This window comes from Panulirus ornatus, chromosome 42 (genome assembly GCF_036320965.1).
Source record: "Panulirus ornatus isolate Po-2019 chromosome 42, ASM3632096v1, whole genome shotgun sequence".
NCBI classification, from domain to species: Eukaryota; Metazoa; Arthropoda; class Malacostraca; order Decapoda; family Palinuridae; genus Panulirus; species Panulirus ornatus.
This window is the reverse complement of record NC_092265.1, coordinates 13,908,226-13,929,292: the sequence shown is the minus strand read 5'-3', so window position 1 is coordinate 13,929,292 and position 21,067 is coordinate 13,908,226. Positions and strand designations below refer to the sequence as shown.

Sequence of the window (21,067 nt, the reverse complement as noted above, 5' to 3'; positions counted from 1 at the left end):
AGTTTACATAGCCTGTTTACAATATAGTTAACTTGATAATATGTTTCATTGCCCAGGTAGTTCCTTCAATTATTCACAATGATCATACGAAGGTAATCATACAAGGTATATATATATATATATATATATATATATATATATATATATATATATATATATATATATATATATATATGATAAACAAAGGAATAGTAAATAAACAGAGCTATGTCATATGTCCTACCACGATATTGGATGTGGATATTTATCTTCAGCTCCGATGAAACAAATTATAACACTTCCATCATTTCATTATCAGATTTCATTCCTAATCAACACAGCAAGATAACTAATTTAAGCTCAGCTCGAATGGAAAGACAATAAGGAAGCTTTACTCTTTGATATCATACAATCTCCTTTGCAAAATAAAGTTTTTTTTTAATCTTTGGGTTTCATATTAGAATTGATAAATTGTAAGGAAGCTGATAAGTTGGATCATACCATATTTCTCTCTTTTTTGTGTCTGCAGCTGCGGTCTGCCATTGGAATGTGGCAAAGTTAGGTTTGAGCTTGGCTGGAGAGGCGTGGTTATTAAACACATATTGATCTGAAAATTTTTTTTTCTGCTTCCACCTGTAACTCGGTCATACGAATATCCTTCTTCCCAACTAAAACACTTACATTGTCGGCTGCCATACCCGTGATGATACATAAAGGTATTTCTTTCTCTATAAGGCATGACGTCACAATATTAGATAAGAGTTTCAGCTGTGCTTCTTCTTACATCATGAGAAATGAATTTTAAAAGTTTTGAGTCGTAACTCTACTTTTATCATTACAGAAATACCTAACCAACACAGCCATATTCTTTAGATGTCTGTATCCTTATCTGCTAAAATGGAAACTTGTAATTTCGCAAAATTTCTATCATTTCGTTCTTATGTGCCTCTGTCATCACATTTTTCACAATACTTGAATGTTTTATTCTGTAAATTTACACCTTTGACAATATCTGAATCAGGAGACCTAGTTTTAAAGCTTCTACTAAGTGATTTATTGTATTCATAGAAATGTTATGTTCTGCAAACACACGACTTGAAATAATATCTATTTTCTTTATACAGTTTTTCAAAGTATTTTCCAGGCTAGTTTCTTTAATACCTTGAAACTATGCTCCAACACATGGCTGACTTGAGAATCCTAAGGAGGGACAATATAATGGCATAAAGTACACGAAATTTCTTAATTCACTACTTTTCTTACAGAAAAATATACTGATTATCAACGAATGTTCAAAATCCCTAGGTTTTTAAGAATTTTACCTGGGCGACCTTTGAAAATTCGTCAAAAGTCCCTAGGTTTGGGGAAAAGTCCCTACGGTTGGCAAGACTGTTTGATGAAGCATAAAGAAAATGTGAGGTGGGGTCAGAGGGAGCATGATGATAAGTTATGGAATAAAAAGATAGGTCGAAAGGAAGGTTGATGACAGGTTGAGAGGGAGTATGATGGCAAGGTGAGAGGGAACATACAAGTAGGTTGAGAAGAAGCATACTAACAGGTTGAGAGGGAGCATACTAGTAGGTTGAGGAGCATACAAATAGGTTGAGAGGGAGCATACTAGTAGGTTGAGGAGCATACTAACAGGTTGAGAGGGAGCATACTAGTAGGTTCAGAAGGAGCATACTAATAGGTTGAGAGGGAGCATACTAGTAGGTTCAGAAGGCGCATACTAATAGGTTGAGGGAACATAATTATCTGTTACAGGGGAATATAATGTCAAGCTGAAGGGGGGGGGGATAATGATAGGCTGAGAGGGAATACAAATTGAGGAGGCATAATGACAGGTTAGGGAAATAGATGACAAGATGAAGGAAGATGATTATTGCTTAGTAGAGAGAATGTAGAGGAATTGGGTGGATGGATATAGTCATGGGAAGATATATGGTATGGGAAGGGGGGTATGTGAGGATGCAATGTTGGACAATCATGCAGTGTAATACTGGAGAGCCAGAGGGTATACTGCTAGACACTCAGGAATTGTCTGACTGATCAGGGAGTGTAATGCTAAAAATTGAAGTTGTTATGCGGGAAAGTCAGGGAGTGTAAAGCTTGATAGGTGGGCAATGCAATGCCAGACTGTTAATACTAACTAAAATGTCGGGGAGAGTAAAGCTGAATAGTCAGGAAACGTAATGCTGGACAGTCTGTAATTCCATCCAATTTCTTCATATATAATTTTTTTCTAGTTCTTTGCCTATCTTTCACCAGCTCTTTTTATAACAGTTAAGATTATCTCATGAATCTTGTGTCTTTTCACCTAAATCACATCAGTACTCTATAAGGGGACTGAATGCACCATCTTTATTTCTTTAATAATTCAGTAATTTCACAGGAAGAAAACTTTTTTTTTAAAAGTTTAACCCTTTCATTTCGGATGAGACATATACATTTCTAAATACTTCCTGCACTACACTATGGCTTGGATAGATACATCCCAAAATGTTTTTGATTTGTACATGTTAGTTTGAGGGTAATCTGTAATTGGAAAATACGGTATGGTAATCGATATTGTTTCCATTGTTTGAGTCCATATTTTACACCATAAAAAAAACATCCGTTACCATTGCAATGGCAAGGAGAAAAGTTGCTGCACAAGTGCTTGTTCACTATTAGGTAATAGATAGAGGTGCCAGTGCCAATCTAATGAACATTGTCGATTGATGTGATATATTCATTAGCTCCATTGATTGCGTATGCAAAACCACACAACATTTTTCATTTCATATAAATCATTCTTGAAAGCATAGCACATGTATCTAATAAAGAGCGGCAAAAGAGCAACTCTTCTGATTGACTAGTGCAGTTTTTATTACACCAGTTGATTGACAATTTCTTTGCGGAAAGTCACTCTGTTAAGGACACATTATGCTCACTTATCGGAAAGTCCTGAAGAGTATTCCTACCACATGAAATGTTCAGTGACCATCACCAAGATGTGGTAATGTGGCTGCATACTACTACATTCATGTGCAGGGAGTGATTTTTCTTCTTAACGTTGGAGGCTTGTCATGGACAGGCTTTAATTGAAACATAAAGAGAATAATGGAAGGGAAACAGAAGAAAACTTGGAAACAGTGAAAACCTTTCTTTTAAAAGTGCCGGATATGAGACGGTAAAGAATTCCACAACTTTCACATCTTATCCAAATGGCCCACCCTTGAGATGCTGATGGCCACACATTAATTATGTGATGAAGCAGCTTGCTGAGTATTGCTTGGCCTAGCAAGTTGTGAGGGCACACAAGTAACTAGCTTTCAGGAGCAAAAAACAAAGCAATACCAATAGAAGAGGGAAAGTGAACCAATATTGGAGCTTATGGCAAGTGGGTTGTTTTGAAGTTACCCAGGAAAAGCTGATAGTTGGACTGCTTTCGACTCTGTCAAGCAAGGATGCAGTTCCAGAAACACCACAGAAGTGAGATCAGTACTCTAAACAAGGACAGATCGCTCCTTTGTATATATGGAGCAACTGCACAGAAGAGAACTTTCAACATCTAAACATGACTCCCAGTTTCTTAGAGGCAGACTTAGCTATTACTGTAACGTAGGGTTTCCAAGATAGTGTGGATGTAACTGCAACACGAAATATATTCACTAAATCAAGAGGTGGAATTACGAAACTGTCGCAGGAGAAAAGAAAGTTTTGAGGAATTTTCCATAGAGAAATGGGCAGAAACTGGGTTTTCAAGACTAAATTTAACCAGATTTTGTCTACATCAATGAGAAATTCTCTCCAAGTCTGAGTTTATTCCGGAAGTTGTGTTGAGAAAAATGCAATTTGAGTATGAGAACTGAAGGAAGTGGATAAATGCAGTGTTGAGTCATCATATGAGTGCATCTGGTTTCTGTAGAAAAAAAGGAATTCCTTGATAAAAAAAAAAAAGAAGAAAAAATATAAGAGAGCAGAACTTTGAGGGACATCACTATTCATGGAGAAAGGGGGAGAGGGTGATTCATCTACAACCACAAAGATAGATCGGCCAGAGATGAAACTAGATATGAAGGAGCAGAAAGAGGGAAGCCAAAGGAGGGAGCTTGGAGATTAGACCCCAATGCCACATTCTGTCAAAAGCTGTGGATATATCAAGGGCAACTACATAGGATTCCCTTAAATCTTTCAGGGATGATGACCAGACATCAATAATTTAGGAGAGTCCGTCAAATCTACGGCCCCAAGTCGCCGGCATCATGGGGTGCTAAAAATCTCCGGGTCTGCCTGACTGCACTGCCAATGAAAGGACTCTGGCAGTAGTAGTACTGGCCCCTCCCACAACCTTTCCCTCTCTGTTAGACCTTCCTCTTTTTCTGTTCACTATACCAACATTCGTGGTCTCCCTAGTAACCTCCTCAGTTGAACACCATCTGTCTAGTACATCTAATATCTTAGTTCTCTGAGACTCACTTGTCTAATGATGATCTCGTTAGTTCCTTTTTCGTATCTAACTATAAACTCCACTCACAATTGAGTTAAAAGGTGGTGTTTGTGCTTATTCCAACATAAACACTCTGTTGCATGTCTCAAGGACCTTGAGTCTCCAAACTTTGATGATATGTAATTCGAGGTCTGTCTCCCTACTACCACACTTTTTTCCTTAGCTTCACCTATTGCACTCATAAGGCTACAAATTCTATATCCTTCTTTGGCTATCTAATCTCTTGCCATGAGACTGTGACATCCTCTCATCCACAAGCTGAGATCCACTACCTTAGGAATTTCAATGTTTACCATAGGGAATGGTTGAGTTCTTCCTATATGGATGGTGGAGGGACTGAAGCCCTCATGCTCTCCATTCTCAATGATTTAGAGCAAATTATTTCTCACCCTACCCATATACCTGACAGCTGTGACAACTCTCCTAATATTCTGAATTTGTTTTTCAACTCAAGTCCATCCTACTGTAAGCATGCAATCTCGCCCCTAATTGGTTCATACAATCACACACTCATTAATGTATCTCTTCTAATGGCATCTCCCCCTTCCAGCAGCCTCTTTTTAGTGTAAATACTGGTACCTGTATAAAGTTGACTTTAACTTATGTAACTCCTTTTCTGACTCTCCTTTGGTAAATAATGTATCTTATGTGGTGATGCTTCTATCTCTGCCAAATGCATAGGAGAGATTATTCTTGCAGGAATGTAAGCATTTATTCCCTCTTCCTCCAAGATGACTTCTCATCCAATCCATGGTTCAACTGTTCAAGTTTTGAGGCTATTCAGGAAAGGGATCAAGCATATTGGACTTGGAAAAACTCTCCTTCCTTTGAGTCCCATTCAACTTTTATCATTGCCGTTAATTTCTGCAAGTAGTTATCTGTTAGGTGAAGCATTCCTTTTTTCAAAGGAAATGCAATAATCTCTCCTCATCATCCACTAATAGGTCTTTCTGGTAATCAACTAAGGGCATCTCTAACAACCATCGCTCTACCTTTCCTTCACTTTCCTTTGGTTCCCATTTCTGATTTAGCTATGCCTCATCCTGTAATCTCCTTTCGGACTGTCTGAAAAACACCTCTCTCTATGGACACGGGCAAAGCTTATGGTCCTGATGGCATCCATCTTTGTGAACTGAAAGTGTGCCTCTGAACTTGCACCTGTGCTTGCTCAACTGTTCCATTTCTGCTTAAAAACCAAAACTTTTCCTTCTTGGAAACATGCATTGATGCATCCCATCCCTAAGAATGGTGACCATTCTGATCCCTTTAAGTATCACCCTATTACTTTGACTTCTACAATGTCCAAAGTCTTTGAATCCCTCCTTAACTCCCGTATCTTTTAACACCTCGAAAATCACAGTCTTCTCTCTGATCACCAGTATGGCTTACATAAGGTGAGATCCACTGGTGATATTCTTCCCTATTTTACTAATGTCTGGTCATCATCCCTGAAAGATTTTTGGGAGTTGTATAGGTGCCCTTGGCATATCTAAGGCTTTCGACAGGGTGTGGCATAGGGGGTTTCATCTCTAAGCTCCCCTCCCTCACTTTTCTCATTCACATCGCGCTTCCTCTCTGGCCAGTCTGTCTCTGTGGTTACTGATGGATCAGCCTTCCCCCTTTTGTCCATGAACAGCGGTGTCCCTCAAGGTTCTGTCCTGTCCCCCTACACTTTTTCTCCTTTTTTACAATGATTTCCTCTCCCCCACAAATAATTCAATGCACTCATAAGCTGACGAATCAACAATGCATTCATCCACATCCCTCTTTTTTCACTTGATATGCATCTTGTCTCGACACAGCCTCCTCAATAAACTCAGACTTGGGCAGGATATCTCTCCTTTGACAGTTCTGTAATTCCAGTGTAATATCCACTTGTTCTTGGAAACCCCACATAACAGGAATAGTTAAGTCTGCCTCTGAGAAACTGGGTGTCCTGCTTAGGTTTATTCATTTATTGTACTTGATCGCTGTTTCCTGTGTCAGCAAAGTAATGCCAGGAAACAGATGAAAGAATTGTCCATCCACTTTTATACACACACACACACATATATATATACATATATATATATATATATATATATATATATATATATATATATATATGTATATATATATATATTTTTTTTTGTCGCTGTCTCCCGCGTTTGCGAGGTAGCGCAAGGAAACAGACGAAAGAAATGGCCCAACCCACCCCCATACACATGTATATACATGCGTCCACACACGCAAATATACATACCTACACAGCTTTCCATGGTTTACCCCAGACGCTTCACATGCCCTGATTCAATCCACTGACAGCACGTCAACCCCGGTATACCACATCTATCCAATTCACTCTATTCCTTGCCCTCCTTTCACCCTCCTGCATGTTCAGGCCCCGATCACACAAAATCTTTTTCACTCCATCTTTCCACCTCCAGTTTGGTCTCCCACTTCTCCTCGTTCCCTCCACCTCCGACAAATATATCCTCTTGGTCAATCTTTCCTCACTCATTCTCTCCATGTGCCCAAACCATTTCAAAACACCCTCTTCTGCTCTCTCAACCACGCTCTTTTTATTTCCACACATCTCTCTTACCCTTACGTTACTTACTCGATCAAACCACCTCACACCAAACATTGTCCTCAAACATCTCATTTCCAGCACATCCATCCTCCTGCGCACAACTCTATCCATAGCCCACGCCTCGCAACCATACAACATTTTTGGAACCACTATTCCTTCAAACATACCCATTTTTGCTTTCCGAGATAATGTTCTCGACTTCCACACATTCTTCAAGGCTCCCAGGATTTTCGCCCCCTCCCCCACCCTATGATCCACTTCCGCTTCCATGGTTCCATCCGCTGCCAGATCCACTCCCAGATATCTAAAACATTTTACTTCCTCCAGTTTTTCTCCATTCAAACTTACCTCCCAATTGACTTGACCCTCAACCCTACTGTACCTAATAACCTTGCTCTTATTCACATTTACTCTTAACTTCCTTCTTTCACACACTTTACCAAACTCAGTCACCAGCTTCTGCAGTTTCTCACATGAATCAGCTTTGTCGCTGTCTCCTACGTTTGCGAGGTAGCGCAAGGAAACAGACGAAAGAAATGGCCCAACCCACCCCCATACACATGTCCACACATGCAAATATACATACCCATACATCTCAATGTACACATATATATACACACACAGACACATACATATATACACATGCACACAATTCACACTGTCTGCCTTTATTCATTCCCATTGCCACCTCGCCACACATGGAATAACATACCCCTCCCCCCTCATGTGTGCGAGGTAGCGCTAGGAAAAGAGAACAAAGGCCCCATTCATTCACACTCAGTCTCTAGCTGTCATGCAATAATGCCCGAAACCACAGCTCCCTTTCCACATCCAGGCCCCACAGAACTTTCCATGGTTTACCCCAGACACTTCACATGCCCTGATTCAATCCATTGACAGCATGTCAATGGATTGAATCAGGATATATGAATATATGAATATATGAATAAAGTGCATATGAACGCACATCTTCATAGAACATACACACCTCCAACAGCCAGGATCGAACCCAGGACCCCTGTGCCACAGGCAGGAATGCTACCGCTGGGCTATATATATATATATATATATATATATATATATATATATATATATATATATATATATATATATATATTTATTTTTTTATTATACTCTGTCGCTGTCTCCCGCGTTTGCGAGGTAGCGCAAGGAAACAGACGAAAGAAATGGCCCAACTCCCCCCATACACATGTATATACATACGTCCACACACGCAAATATACATACCTACACAGCTTTCCATGGTTTACCCCAGACGCTTCACATGCCCTGCTTCAATCCACTGACAGCACGTCAACCCCGGTATACCACATCGCTCCAATTCACTCTATTCCTTGCCCTCCTTTCACCCTCCTGCATGCTCAGGCCCCGATCGCACAAAATCATTTTCACTCCATCTTTCCACCTCCAATTTGGTCTCCCTCTTCTCCTTGTTCCCTCCACCTCCGACACATATATCCTCTTGGTCAATCTTTCCTCACTCATCCTCTCCATGTGCCCAAACCACTTCAAAACACCTTCTTCTGCTCTCTCAACCACGCTCTTTTTATTTCCACACATCTCTCTTACCCTTACGTTACTCACTCGATCAAACCACCTCACACCATACATTGTCCTCAAACATCTCATTTCCAGCACATCCATCCTCCTACGCACAACTCTATCCATAGCCCACGCCTCGCAACCATACAACATTGTTGGAACCACTATTCCTTCAAACATACCCATTTTTGCTTTCCGAGATAATGTTCTCGACTTCCACACATTCTTCAAGGCCCCCAGGATTTTCGCCCCCTCCCCCACCCTATGATCCACTTCCGCTTCCATGGTTCCATCCGCTGCCAGATCCACTCCCAGATATCTAAAACACTTCACTTCCTCCAGTTTTTCTCCATTCAAACTCACCTCCCAATTGACTTGACCCTCAACCCTACTGTACCTAATAACCTTGCTCTTATTCACATTTACTCTTAACTTTCTTCTTCCACACACTTTTCCAAACTCAGTCACCAGCTTCTGCAGTTTCTCACATGAATCAGCCACCAGCGCTGTATTGTTGACTGGTTGGTAAGGTTATTTAATGTATGTATGACTCATGGTGAGGTGCCTGAGGATTGGCGGAATGCGTGCATAGTGCCATTGTACAAAGGCAAAGGGGATAAGAGTGAGTGCTCAAATTACAGAGGTATAAGTTTGTTGAGTATTCCTGGTAAATTATATGGGAGGGTATTGATTGAGAGGGTGAAGGCATGTACAGAGCATCAGATTGGGGAAGAGCAGTGTGGTTTCAGAAGTGGTAGAGGATGTGTGGATCAGGTGTTTGCTTTGAAGAATGTATGTGAGAAATACTTAGAAAAGCAAATGGATTTGTATGTAGCATTTATGGATCTGGAGAAGGCATATGATAGAGTTGATAGAGATGTTCTGTGGAAGGTATTAAGAATATATGGTGTGGGAGGAAAGTTGTTAGAAGCAGTGAAAAGTTTTTATCGAGGATGTAAGGCATGTGTACGTGTAGGAAGAGAGGAAAGTGATTGGTTCTCAGTGAATGTAGGTTTGCGGCAGGGATGTGTGATGTCTCCATGGTTGTTTAATTTGTTTATGGATGGGGTTGTTAGGGAGGTAAATGCAAGAGTTTTGGAAAGAGGGGCAAGTATGAAGTCTGTTGGGGATGAGAGAGCTTGGGAAGTGAGTCAGTTGTTGTTCGCTGATGATACAGCGCTGGTGGCTGATTCATGTGAGAAACTGCAGAAGCTGGTGACTGAGTTTGGTAAAGTGTGTGGAAGAAGAAAGTTAAGAGTAAATGTGAATAAGAGCAAGGTTATTAGGTACAGTAGGGGTGAGGGTCAAGTCAATTGGGAGGTGAGTTTGAATGGAGAAAAACTGGAGGAAGTGAAGTGTTTTAGATATCTGGGAGTGGATCTGTCAGCGGATGGAACCATGGAAGCGGAAGTGGATCATAGGGTGGGGGAGGGGGCGAAAATTTTGGGAGCCTTGAAAAATGTGTGGAAGTCGAGAACATTATCTCGGAAAGCAAAAATGGGTATGTTTGAAGGAATAGTGGTTCCAACAATGTTGTATGGTTGTGAGGCGTGGGCTATGGATAGAGATGTGCGCAGGAGGATGGATGTGCTGGAAATGAGATGTTTGAGGAAAATGTGTGGTGTGAGGTGGTTTGATCGAGTAAGTAACGTAAGGGTAAGAGAGATGTGTGGAAATAAAAAGAGCGTGGTTGAGAGAGCAGAAGAGGGTGTTTTGAAGTGGTTTGGGCACATGGAGAGAATGAGTGAGGAAAGATTGACCAAGAGGATATATGTGTCGGAGGTGGAGGGAACGAGGAGAAGAGGGAGACCAAATTGGAGGTGGAAAGATGGAGTGAAAAAGATTTTGTGTGATCGGGGCCTGAACATGCAGGAGGGTGAAAGGAGGGCAAGGAATAGAGTGAATTGGAGCGATGTGGTATACAGGGGTTGACGTGCTGTCAGTGGATTGAATCAAGGCATGTGAAGCGTCTGGGGTAAACCATGGAAAGCTGTGTAGGTATGTATATTTGCGTGTGTGGACGTGTGTATGTACATGTGTATGGGGGGTGGGGGTTGGGTCATTTCTTTCGTCTGTTTCCTTGCGCTACCTCGCAAACGCGGGAGACAGCGACAAAGTATAAAAAAAAAAAAAAAAAAATATATATATATATATATTTTTCCCTGCAAAAATCGTCCAAATGCCTCTCTCTTCTCTTTCACTAATACTCTTACTTCTTCATCCCACCACTCACTACCCTTTCTAAACAGCCCACCTCCCACTCTTCTCATGCCACAAGCATCTTTTGCGCAATCCATCACTGATTCCCTAAATACATCCCATTCCTCCCCCACTCCCCTTACTTCCATTGTTCTCACCTTTTTCCATTCTGTACACAGTCTCTCCTGGTACTTCCCCACACAGGTCTCCTTCCCAAGCTCACTTACTCTCACCACCTTCTTCACCCCAACATTCACTCCTCTTTTCTGAAAACCCATACTAATCTTCACCTTAGCCTCCACAAGATAATGATCAGACATCCCTCCAGTTGCACCTCTCAGCACATTAACATCCAAAAGTCTCTCTTTCGCACGCCTGTCAATTAACACGTAATCCAATAACGCTCTCTGGCCATCTCTCCTGCTTACATAAGTATACTTATGTATATCTCGCTTTTTAAACCAGGTATTCCCAATCATCAGTCCTTTTTCAGCACATAAATCTACAAGCTCTTCACCATTTCCATTTACAACACTGAACACCCCATGCATACCAATTATTCCCTCAACTGCCACATTACTCACCTTTGCATTCAAATCACCCATCACTATAACCCGGTCTCGTGCATCAAAACCGCTAACACACTCATTCAGCTGCTCCCAAAACACTTGCCTCTCATGATCTTTCTTCTCATGCCCAGGTGCATATGCACCAATAATCACCCACCTCTCTCCATCAACTTTCAATTTTACCCATATTAATCGAGAATTTACTTTCTTACATTCTATCACATACTCCCACAACTCCTGTTTCAGGAGTATTGCTACTCCTTCCCTTGCTCTTGTCCTCTCACTAACCCCTGACTTCACTCCCCAGACATTTCCAAACCACTCTTCCCCTTTACCCTTGAGCTTCGTTTCACTCAGAGCCAAAACATCCAGGTTCCTTTCCTCAAACATACTACCTATCTCTCCTTTTTTCACATCTTGGTTACATCCACACACATTTAGGCACCCCACTCTTTCCAATGTTTACCCCAGACACTTCACATGCCCTGGTTCAATCCATTGACAAAACGTCAACCCTGGTATACCACATCGTTCCAGTTCACTCTATTCCTTGCACGCCTTTCACCCTCCTGTATGTTCAGACCCCGATTGCTCAAAATCTTTTTCACTGCATTCTTCCATCTCCAATTTGGTCTCCCACTTCTCCTCGTTCCCTCCACCTCTGACACATATATCCTTTTTGTTAATCTTTCCTTACTCATTCTCTCCATGTGATTAAACCATTTTAATACACCCTCTTCTGCTCTCTCAACCACACTCTTTTATTACCACAAATCTCTCTTACCCTTTCATTACTTAATTAAATCACCTCACATCACATATACATACATACATATACCTATCATCATATACATATACCTACACATAGACAGACACATACATATATATGCATGTACATATTCGTACTTGCTTGTCTTCATCCATTCTTGGTGCTACCCCATCCCTCTGGAAACAGTGAAGTAATGCCATGAAAACAAACAGAAAAGGCCAAATCCTTTCACACTGTCTCTGGCTGTCATGTGTAATGCACCACATACCTTTCCATGGTTTACCCAACATTTCACAGGCCCTGGTTCAGTCCATTGACAACACATTGACCCCGATATACATCATTCCAATTCACTCTGTTCCTTGCATGCCTCTCTCTCTCCTGGATGTTCAGGACTAAATTGCTAAAAATCTTTTTCACGCCATTGTTCCACCTCCAATTTGGTCTCCCGCTTCTTGTTCCCTCCACCTCTGACACATATATCCTCTTTATCAATCTTTCCTCTCATTCTCTCCATATGTCCAAACCATTTCAACACACCCTCTTCTGCTTTATCAACTATACTCTTTCTATTACCACATATCTCTTACCCTTTCATTACTTACTCTATGAAACCACATCACACCACATAATAACCTCAAAACATTTCATTTCCATAACATCCACCCTCCCACATACAACCCTATCTATAGCCCATGCCTTGCAACCATATAATATTGTTGGAACTACTATTCTTTCAATCATACCAATTTTTGCTCTCTGAGATAATGTTCTCTCTCCACACACTCTTCATTGCTCCCAGAACCTTCACCCCCTCCCCAACCCTGACTCACTTCCATGGTTCCATTTTCTGCCAAGTTCGCTCCCAGATAGCTAAAACACTTCACTTCCTCCAGTTTTTCTCCATTCAAACTTACATCCCAATTAACTAGTCCCTCAAACCTACTGAACCTAATAACCTTGCTCGTATTCACATTAACTCTCAACTTTCTCATTAGGCACACTTTTCCAAACTCAATCACCAACTCTACAGTTTCTCCCTCAAATCAGCCACCAGATCTGTATCACTGGCAAACAACAACTGACCCTTTTCCTAGGCCTTCTCATCCCCAGCAGACTGCATACTTGCCCCTCTCTCCAAAACTCTTGCATTACCTCCCTAACCACCCCATCCATAAACAAATTAAACAACCATGGAGACATCACACACCTCTGCCGCACACCTGTGCATGCATGATGGTCAATAACATTAATTGCAACATAATAGTGTGTGTGTGTGCATGAGAGAGAAAGCCTGAGCGTATTTGTGCAAGAAAGAGAGCAGAGAAGCAAGGTTGGTAAGCTTGTGTGTTCAAGGTAAGAATGTGAGTTTAAGGTAAAAAGAATGCAGATCTGAGGTACTTTTACATCTGGCAACAATGATTTACAATGGTACAGCCTTCATAAGTTAATGATTTGCAAATCTATGTATAGTTTTGGGTTCCAAAAAAATCTCTTCAAATAAAAAAAAATTATCATAAATGGAAAATATAATTAATTTATAGTGTTTAAGGTAGATGAGATACTTGCTGCAGCTGGCATGTATAACTGAAGACTGTCTCCTAGCAATGCCTATTTCCTTAGATTTATGGGACTGAAAGTGTAAAAGGTTATAATACTTAGATCTATCTATATCTCTGTCGCCCATTCAGAGAAGCATGTTCTAGCAAATTGCAAATGACAGCATGTAAAAGCAAATACAATACTTATTATTCAATGCATATGTGGTGTTTAAGCAATCATACATCCAGCAGGAACAACCCATATTATGCCCTTGTTGCTACATGGGAAGGGTTGTAAGCATATGTTCACCATGATGTTAACTGATTTTGGGTGTGGGAAGGCATACTCTTTCAAATGGTATAAAAATTTTGAATAAAAACACTAAGTTTTCATAAACAGGCTGTGTTGAGTGTTACAGTTTTTTTGCAGGAAGATTAGGTAGACACATTAGGAAGTAGCTGGTGGTAAGAACATTTGGTAGGAGCCTCTTAAAACACTGAGCTAGAGTTGCTCTTTGACAGTGGTCTGTTAAGGGTGAGTCACTGAAATTTAAGAAGTGGCACTGGAGATCGAGAGTTATGGAAACTTTTGCATGTCATCCCCTTCATGGAGTTCCTAAAGGGAACAGGCATCACAGATATAGATAAATAGATTTAATGAAAAGGTTAATTCCTACCATTTGGTTTTAAGTACTGAGGATAGAAAGCATTTTTACAATATATCAATTCTAAAGGTTTCCAGATGTAACATCCTCCTTCATGTGAAAACAGCTTGAAATATAAACTGGAAAGTCACTTTCATGCTGAAGCTTATGATAAAAAGAATGAATAAGCAACAGAAAGTTCTGTATTGTTTTCATATGTAATGCCAGGAACAGACAAAGAAGGGCCACATCCATTATCTAGCCATCATGTAAAATGTACCGAAATCTCAGCTCCCTATCCACAACCAGGACACAGACCTTTCCATGGTTTACCACAGATGCTTCACATGTCCTGATTCAGTCCACTGACAGAACATTGACCTCAGTACACCACATCATTCTAACCTCAGTACATCATTCCAATTCATACTATCCCTTGCACGTTTTTTGCCCTCCTGCATGTCCAAAATCTTTTTCACTTCATCCCATCATCTCCAATTTGATCTCTCTGTTCTCCTTGTTCCCTCCATTTACTCAAATGTCCTCTTAGTCAACCTTTCTCCTCAGTTCTCTCCATATGTCCAAAACATTTCAGCACACCCTCTTCTGCTTTCTCAACCACACTTTTTTCATTACCAAACATCTCTCTTACTCTTTCATTACGTATTCAATCAAACCACCTTACACCACATATTGTCCTCAAACATTTCCTTTCCAACACATTCACCATCCCATGCAAAGCCTTATTTATAACCCATGTATGTTTAAAAGTTTATGTACATGTGTATATATGTATATGTCTGTGTATGTGTATGTATATGTTGAAATGTATAGGTATGTATATATGTGTGTGTGGACGTGTATGTATATACATGTGTATGTGGGTGGGTTGGGCCATTCTTTTTTCTGTTTCCTTGTGCTACCTCGCACAAGGTATAATAAATAAATAAAAAAAATGTTTAAAAGATATATGTATTCTTCAAACCAATGAAATTTGTGAAAAAGTTAGTATTCCAGAGTGATGTCAGTGAGGATGCTAATACTGATGTCTCCCCCACTTGGCTTTACAGGCATTTACTGCACTTGAGCAAATCCCATCCAGCATTTCTTGAAAATGATCCTAAAAATATAACATGCATGTGTAACCATACTTTTTGGTCACGTGAAGCAAAGGAAATGCATGAGTGTAACCATACTTTTTGGTCACATGAAGCAAAGGAAAGATGTATGGACAATTCACAGAATAATTCCAGCAATGATCACTAAAATCTGGCAAAATGCAACTAAAATGGTAAAAAACATATTTCTTAGGAAATGAGTTTTATTAAGGCAGTAGAATAACTGTAAAATATAAAATATGACAAGTAATATATTTACACTGCAAGGGTAAAATATTACACACTGACACAAAATTGCAGATGCAAAATATGGCTCTCCAGTCATATTTTTAAAAAAGAAAAAGGAAAAGAACTTATATGAAAACTTGATATTATCACAACTCACAATGACCACAATTAGTTTCATCGCTAGCTAATCATGGCACAGTCTCTCAGGATACAGACAAATGGGGGCACAAATAGTATTATGTTGTACTTGCATATCATATATAAAGTCCTATGTTTTAAATATTATCAAACAAAACATATGTTCATGTATACTAACTCCAACTGATCTGAACGTTATTCAATAATCTGAGCTCTCAATTAATAACCATGAAACCTAATGGAGATTTATCCGGATGTCAATGTCGCAGGCCCCATCTGTGCTGCATCTCACAAGCACATTACAGACATACTAAATAACATGGATAATACAACAATTCCTATGCCATTATGCTAGTTGATAAAAAAAACTAACATGAGACCATATGAGACTGGCAGCAGACTGTATACAATATAACTTGATTTATGATAGTACATCAAACAAAACACACAAGAAGGTTCTGAAAAACAGATCGAACATTTTGAAATACTGTTTTGTGTGAACATAAAAAAGATCAAATAGCTATAAATTTTTTTTATTAATACTGAAAGAAATTCAGATACCTATACTAATCTGCACCTTCAAATTATCATAAATGAATGGATCACTGAACTGGTGAAGATGACAGTATGAACTTGCCCCTACATGATGGAAGTCAAAATTAATCCTGGACAAAGTCAAGGTAAAGACTCAAATAGCTGCACACCATTAGGATTTCGGGAAGGTGCTGTGGGCTCTGTAAGGAATACTACAGTGGCTCAAGGAAGGTACTGAAGCTGAACTGGTTTTTTTTTCATCTATGTCTAACTACACTCACCTATACAAACATCCATGATACTTTTTTGATTTTTAGAAGTGTATTGTCTCTTGTGAGCACTCTGTAACAAACCTTTGCCACTGACCTCTTTGTACTGCCTTGGTAAAGCCCAAGCTCATCACTCACATTCTTATCAACTTAAAAAGTAAAGGTGCACAAGAGCTTGCACTTCAAACCTGACACTAACGGAATTATAATTTCTTTTTACTGAAAGAGTAGCAACTTTACAATGCTATAAAATAATGTCAACACATTTTTCAGGAATAGTGATATGGCTTTTAAAATGAACTCCCTAAACATGGATTACATGCAATACACCTTTGCATAAAACATTCAAAATTATTTTAAATAAAGCTAAAATGCGAATTTTAAAGTATTCAGGTGTCATCAAGAATTTTATTACATAAAATATATAATTACTCAAATTTTCTCTACAGGATAAAAGAACTACTTTCATGATTTTAAAAGCTTTCCAGCTTTATACTAAAAAATCTAACTTCTCTAAAGATAAATAATCTTTGACTATGGGTTGCTGATTGAAAGTCAACCATACCACAAGCATAATTCATCACAGATACACTGCATCTTCTAATCATAAGAATCTTCAAAATTAATACAAATAAATCACATTGTAACATGTCAAGAAATAAAAGGGATCTTGTCCACAACAAAAACAAAACTTCCTTTTCCCAAATCTTGGCACAAGCTCCTCTTACCACATATCAGAATAAACAGAAGCTGTACATATGCTGTATTTCTGACACAGAGAAAGCACATAACTTTTAATTCAATAACAATATCTATATTCAGGCAGGATAACCCTGCTTTATACACTATGTCCAAGTTGAAGTTCTATGCCTACGGTGGCATAAAGGTATAATTTTGCAATACATTTACATAATTCATTTACAAAATACACAAGAAATGATATCACAAACTATTCTTTAATATGCACAAAATATGAAAGTACTTATGCAATGCACTATAAATATTACATTTCTTTATCATTAATATATAATTAAATGCAGTCATTATCCATTTTATAACAAGTTTCTTTAACACTCTTGTTGTCTCTATCATATTTCAGTATTCATAACAACCCTGAAATAAGTTACACAATGCAGCAATGGTGCATCCTGAAATACAGCAAAAATGAAGGTAATCCTTCATAACACTGAACAATTGCCAGGAAGATAAAATCATTTCTCACCCTCCCCCCCTCCATTCCCAACAGCCTCTGTACATTAAAAGTGGCAACTAATTAAAAAATAAAAGCTACCTCACTATACAAAGTTTATAGCTATGCGAGTGATTATGTAGTTGTGCATCTTCCTAATACAAAATTTACAGTTAGCAAAACTTGCTGACTGATATGTGCAAAAATTGTGTTCATCAATAGTGTATAGTTTGGAAATATACACACACACAAAAAAAGGAATTTCAATCATAGTGCGTCATGACCAATGCAAAGGGTCACTATCATCATTATTCAAAATCTAAATGTTTCTGACAAATAATCTGGAGAAAAGTTAATTTACAAGTACTGTACTTCTATATGAATATCTTTTTTGGACTACACATCTTACATATTACACTTGCATTACTATTTAAGTATTTATCTGTTGGCAACAATAAAACCTGGAAATGACGTAAATACATGCAATTACTAATCCTCATTATGATCAATAAAAACAGCAAAGAGAATATGAGAGCATTGCAGATCATCTAATTACATGTTTCCTTCTTGTTCATGCTCTACAGTAATATGTATTAGGGGAAAAAATATCCAATGTTGGCAGTGACCAAAACCTGACATACAAAATACAGTATCTGACTTTTCTAATCATACAGGCATTACTGTTACCTCATTACTCGTATCATAACTCTTACTTTTGGCTCTACGTACTAAACTGAGCTACACCATGAAAATTCTTTCACCACTTATGTACATTTCAACTCAAGTATTATAGGAAAAAAAAATCTGCAGAGTGCAGAGTGAATATATCTGATTTCACCAAAATTTGGCATTTCAAAGATACCAACATTATGTTAAAATTCTTTACATCATCTGGTGGTGTTGGCATATCACAGCCTTCAAAAGAAATTTCCACCAGGACTATGATGCCACACCAGTGTCTACCAACTGTGTAATATTTCCCTGACTAATAACATCTGTTGCCAGATATTGGATCTACAATAAAGTCAAATGCCAAGCAAGCAATTCCTGCACTGTAAGATTTGTGACAAAGCACACTAGATGCTTGTGAAAATACAAGGCAGAAATCCATCAGGAAATAAATACTTCGATTTAAATGTAAATATCTATTTTACTATAAAAAACTGCTCCTTACAATACTGCATTAAACATTGACAACATCCTCAAGAACAAGGTCTGTGGTAAGAACATGTTTATGTGATGTCTGGCGTTGTAGTGGTGGACCTGAGGTAGACCCAGCACTCTGTTCACCGTCCACCCAAGTCTCCTCCAGTTCCTAATAAAAAATAAAATAATACATTAAAGATTCACCATTAGCTTTACACACCTTATCAACTTCACTTTATCGCAGAAGAAACTGTATCAATGCTGATCATCTAATATTAATAACTATATCTTCATGAGAATATTCCAGATTAGCTTCTTGTATATCACAGGGAACTGAGAACTTTAATTTCTTGAGGATGTTAAACATTTCTCAAATGAAGAAGAATGCTCTTAATGTTGGACTTATGCAGCAAATATCTTACTAACATCATGCATTTCAGTAAGAGTATTAATGCAATCAAATTCAGGTGCAGTAGTTACAATAATTAATTCCCTCTACACACATCTGGCATCCAATGAAATATCCTAACATTTGAAATATTCGAGTTTTTTGTATTACTGATAACACAAAAGGCAACATTGCTACTAAATAATTCATAAAAATATTTTGGGAAAAAAAATCACAGAAAGATCTGGAGCTAAAAAAGTGGAAATAAGGCAAATGATTATCTGCCTGTATATAAAACGTGTCTACTCATACAACAGAAAAATAAAAATCCAAAATCAAATGTTCTATTTAGTAAACACTGCACATGACTACACTTGCAATCTCTCTGTAAAGATTCTTTTTTCAATACAGCATTTTACCTTCATTTGGTTTATCTATACACATGTCGTTTTAATCTCATTTGAGTATCATACAAGAATTCTGATGAACTAAGAGTGTTATATCAGGGTGAATAATCTTTGGTGATCTAAAACCAAGTAACCTACTCAGAGAAGCTTATAAAAAAAAAAAGGTAACAAAATTCTTGGATTAATATGTAAGGTTTTCAAATTTCAAGTCCTGGGAAGTCATCCTCACTCTTTACAATTCACTGGTGCATCCCTATTGTGAGTATTGTGCTCAGTTTTGGTCTCTCTATTTAGAAAAAAAAAAAGACTGGGACAGAAAGGTGATCTAATACAGGTATTCAAAATTATCAAAAGTCATGACAATCTAACAGGAAGCTTCAGGCTTTCACTTTCAGTAATATATATACATATATCTGCAGAACACCATTTTACCTTGAATGAGGCAAAGTACTTTTTCTTCAACAGGATTGTAAACAAGGAATGATTTTCCCATTAGAGTGGTGGAAAGCAATAGTATAGATACTTTCAAGATCAGACTTGAAAAATATTATGCTTAAAGTTCACAATTAGCATTATTTGCTTCTCTTTAGTCACATGCACAACTTGGAGATTTTTATCATTACATCTTGTGCTAAGAGGTGCAACTGGAGGGATTTCTGATCATTATCTTGTGCAGGCGAAGGTGAAGATTTGTAGAGGTTTTCAGAAAAGAAGAGAAAGTTGGGGTGAAGAGGGTGGTGAGAGTAAGTGAGCTTGAGAAGGAGACTTGTGTGAGGAGGTATCACGAGAGACTGAGTGCAGCAGACAAGGAAAAGGGTGAGAACAAAGGACGTAAGGGGAGTGGGGGAGGAATGGGACGTATTTAGGGAAGCAGTGATGGCTTGGGCAAAAGATGCTTGTGGCATGAGAAGCATGGGTGGTGGGCAGCTTAGAAAGGGTAGTGAGTGGTGGGAAAAAGAATTAAGATTAATAGTGAAAGAGAAGAGAGAGGCATTTGGACGATTTTTGCAGGGAAATAGAGCAAATGACTGGGAGATGTATAAAAGAAAGAGGCATGAGGTCAAGAGAAAGGTGCAAGAGGTGAAAAAGAGGGCAAATGAGAATAGGGGTGAGAGAGTATCATTAAATTTTAGGGAGGATAAAAAGATGTTTTGGAAGGAGGTAAATAAACTGCATAAGACATGAGAACAAATGGGAACATCGGTGAAGGGGGCTAATGGGAAGGTAATAACAAGTAGTGGTGATGTGAGAAGGAGATGGAGTGAGTATTTTGAAGGTTTGTTGAATGTGTTAGATGATAGAGTGGCAGATATAGGGTGTTT

The 21,067-nt window shown here is 38.7% G+C and overlaps 1 protein-coding gene across 15 annotated transcripts in view; it reads right to left on the bottom strand.

The window, feature by feature from the left end:
• Nucleotides 1-15,631: 15,631 nt before the first annotated feature.
• Nucleotides 15,632-21,067, bottom strand: part of LRR (Leucine-rich repeat) — a 258,329-nt gene continuing 252,893 nt past the window's right edge. For all 15 annotated transcript variants that reach the window (XM_071686586.1, XM_071686593.1, XM_071686594.1 and 12 more), the window contains one exon: nt 15,632-19,119. In XM_071686586.1, coding sequence (XP_071542687.1) covers nt 18,988-19,119 — 132 coding nt within the window. In that variant the 3' untranslated portion in view covers nt 15,632-18,987. The remainder of the gene's footprint in view (nt 19,120-21,067) is intronic.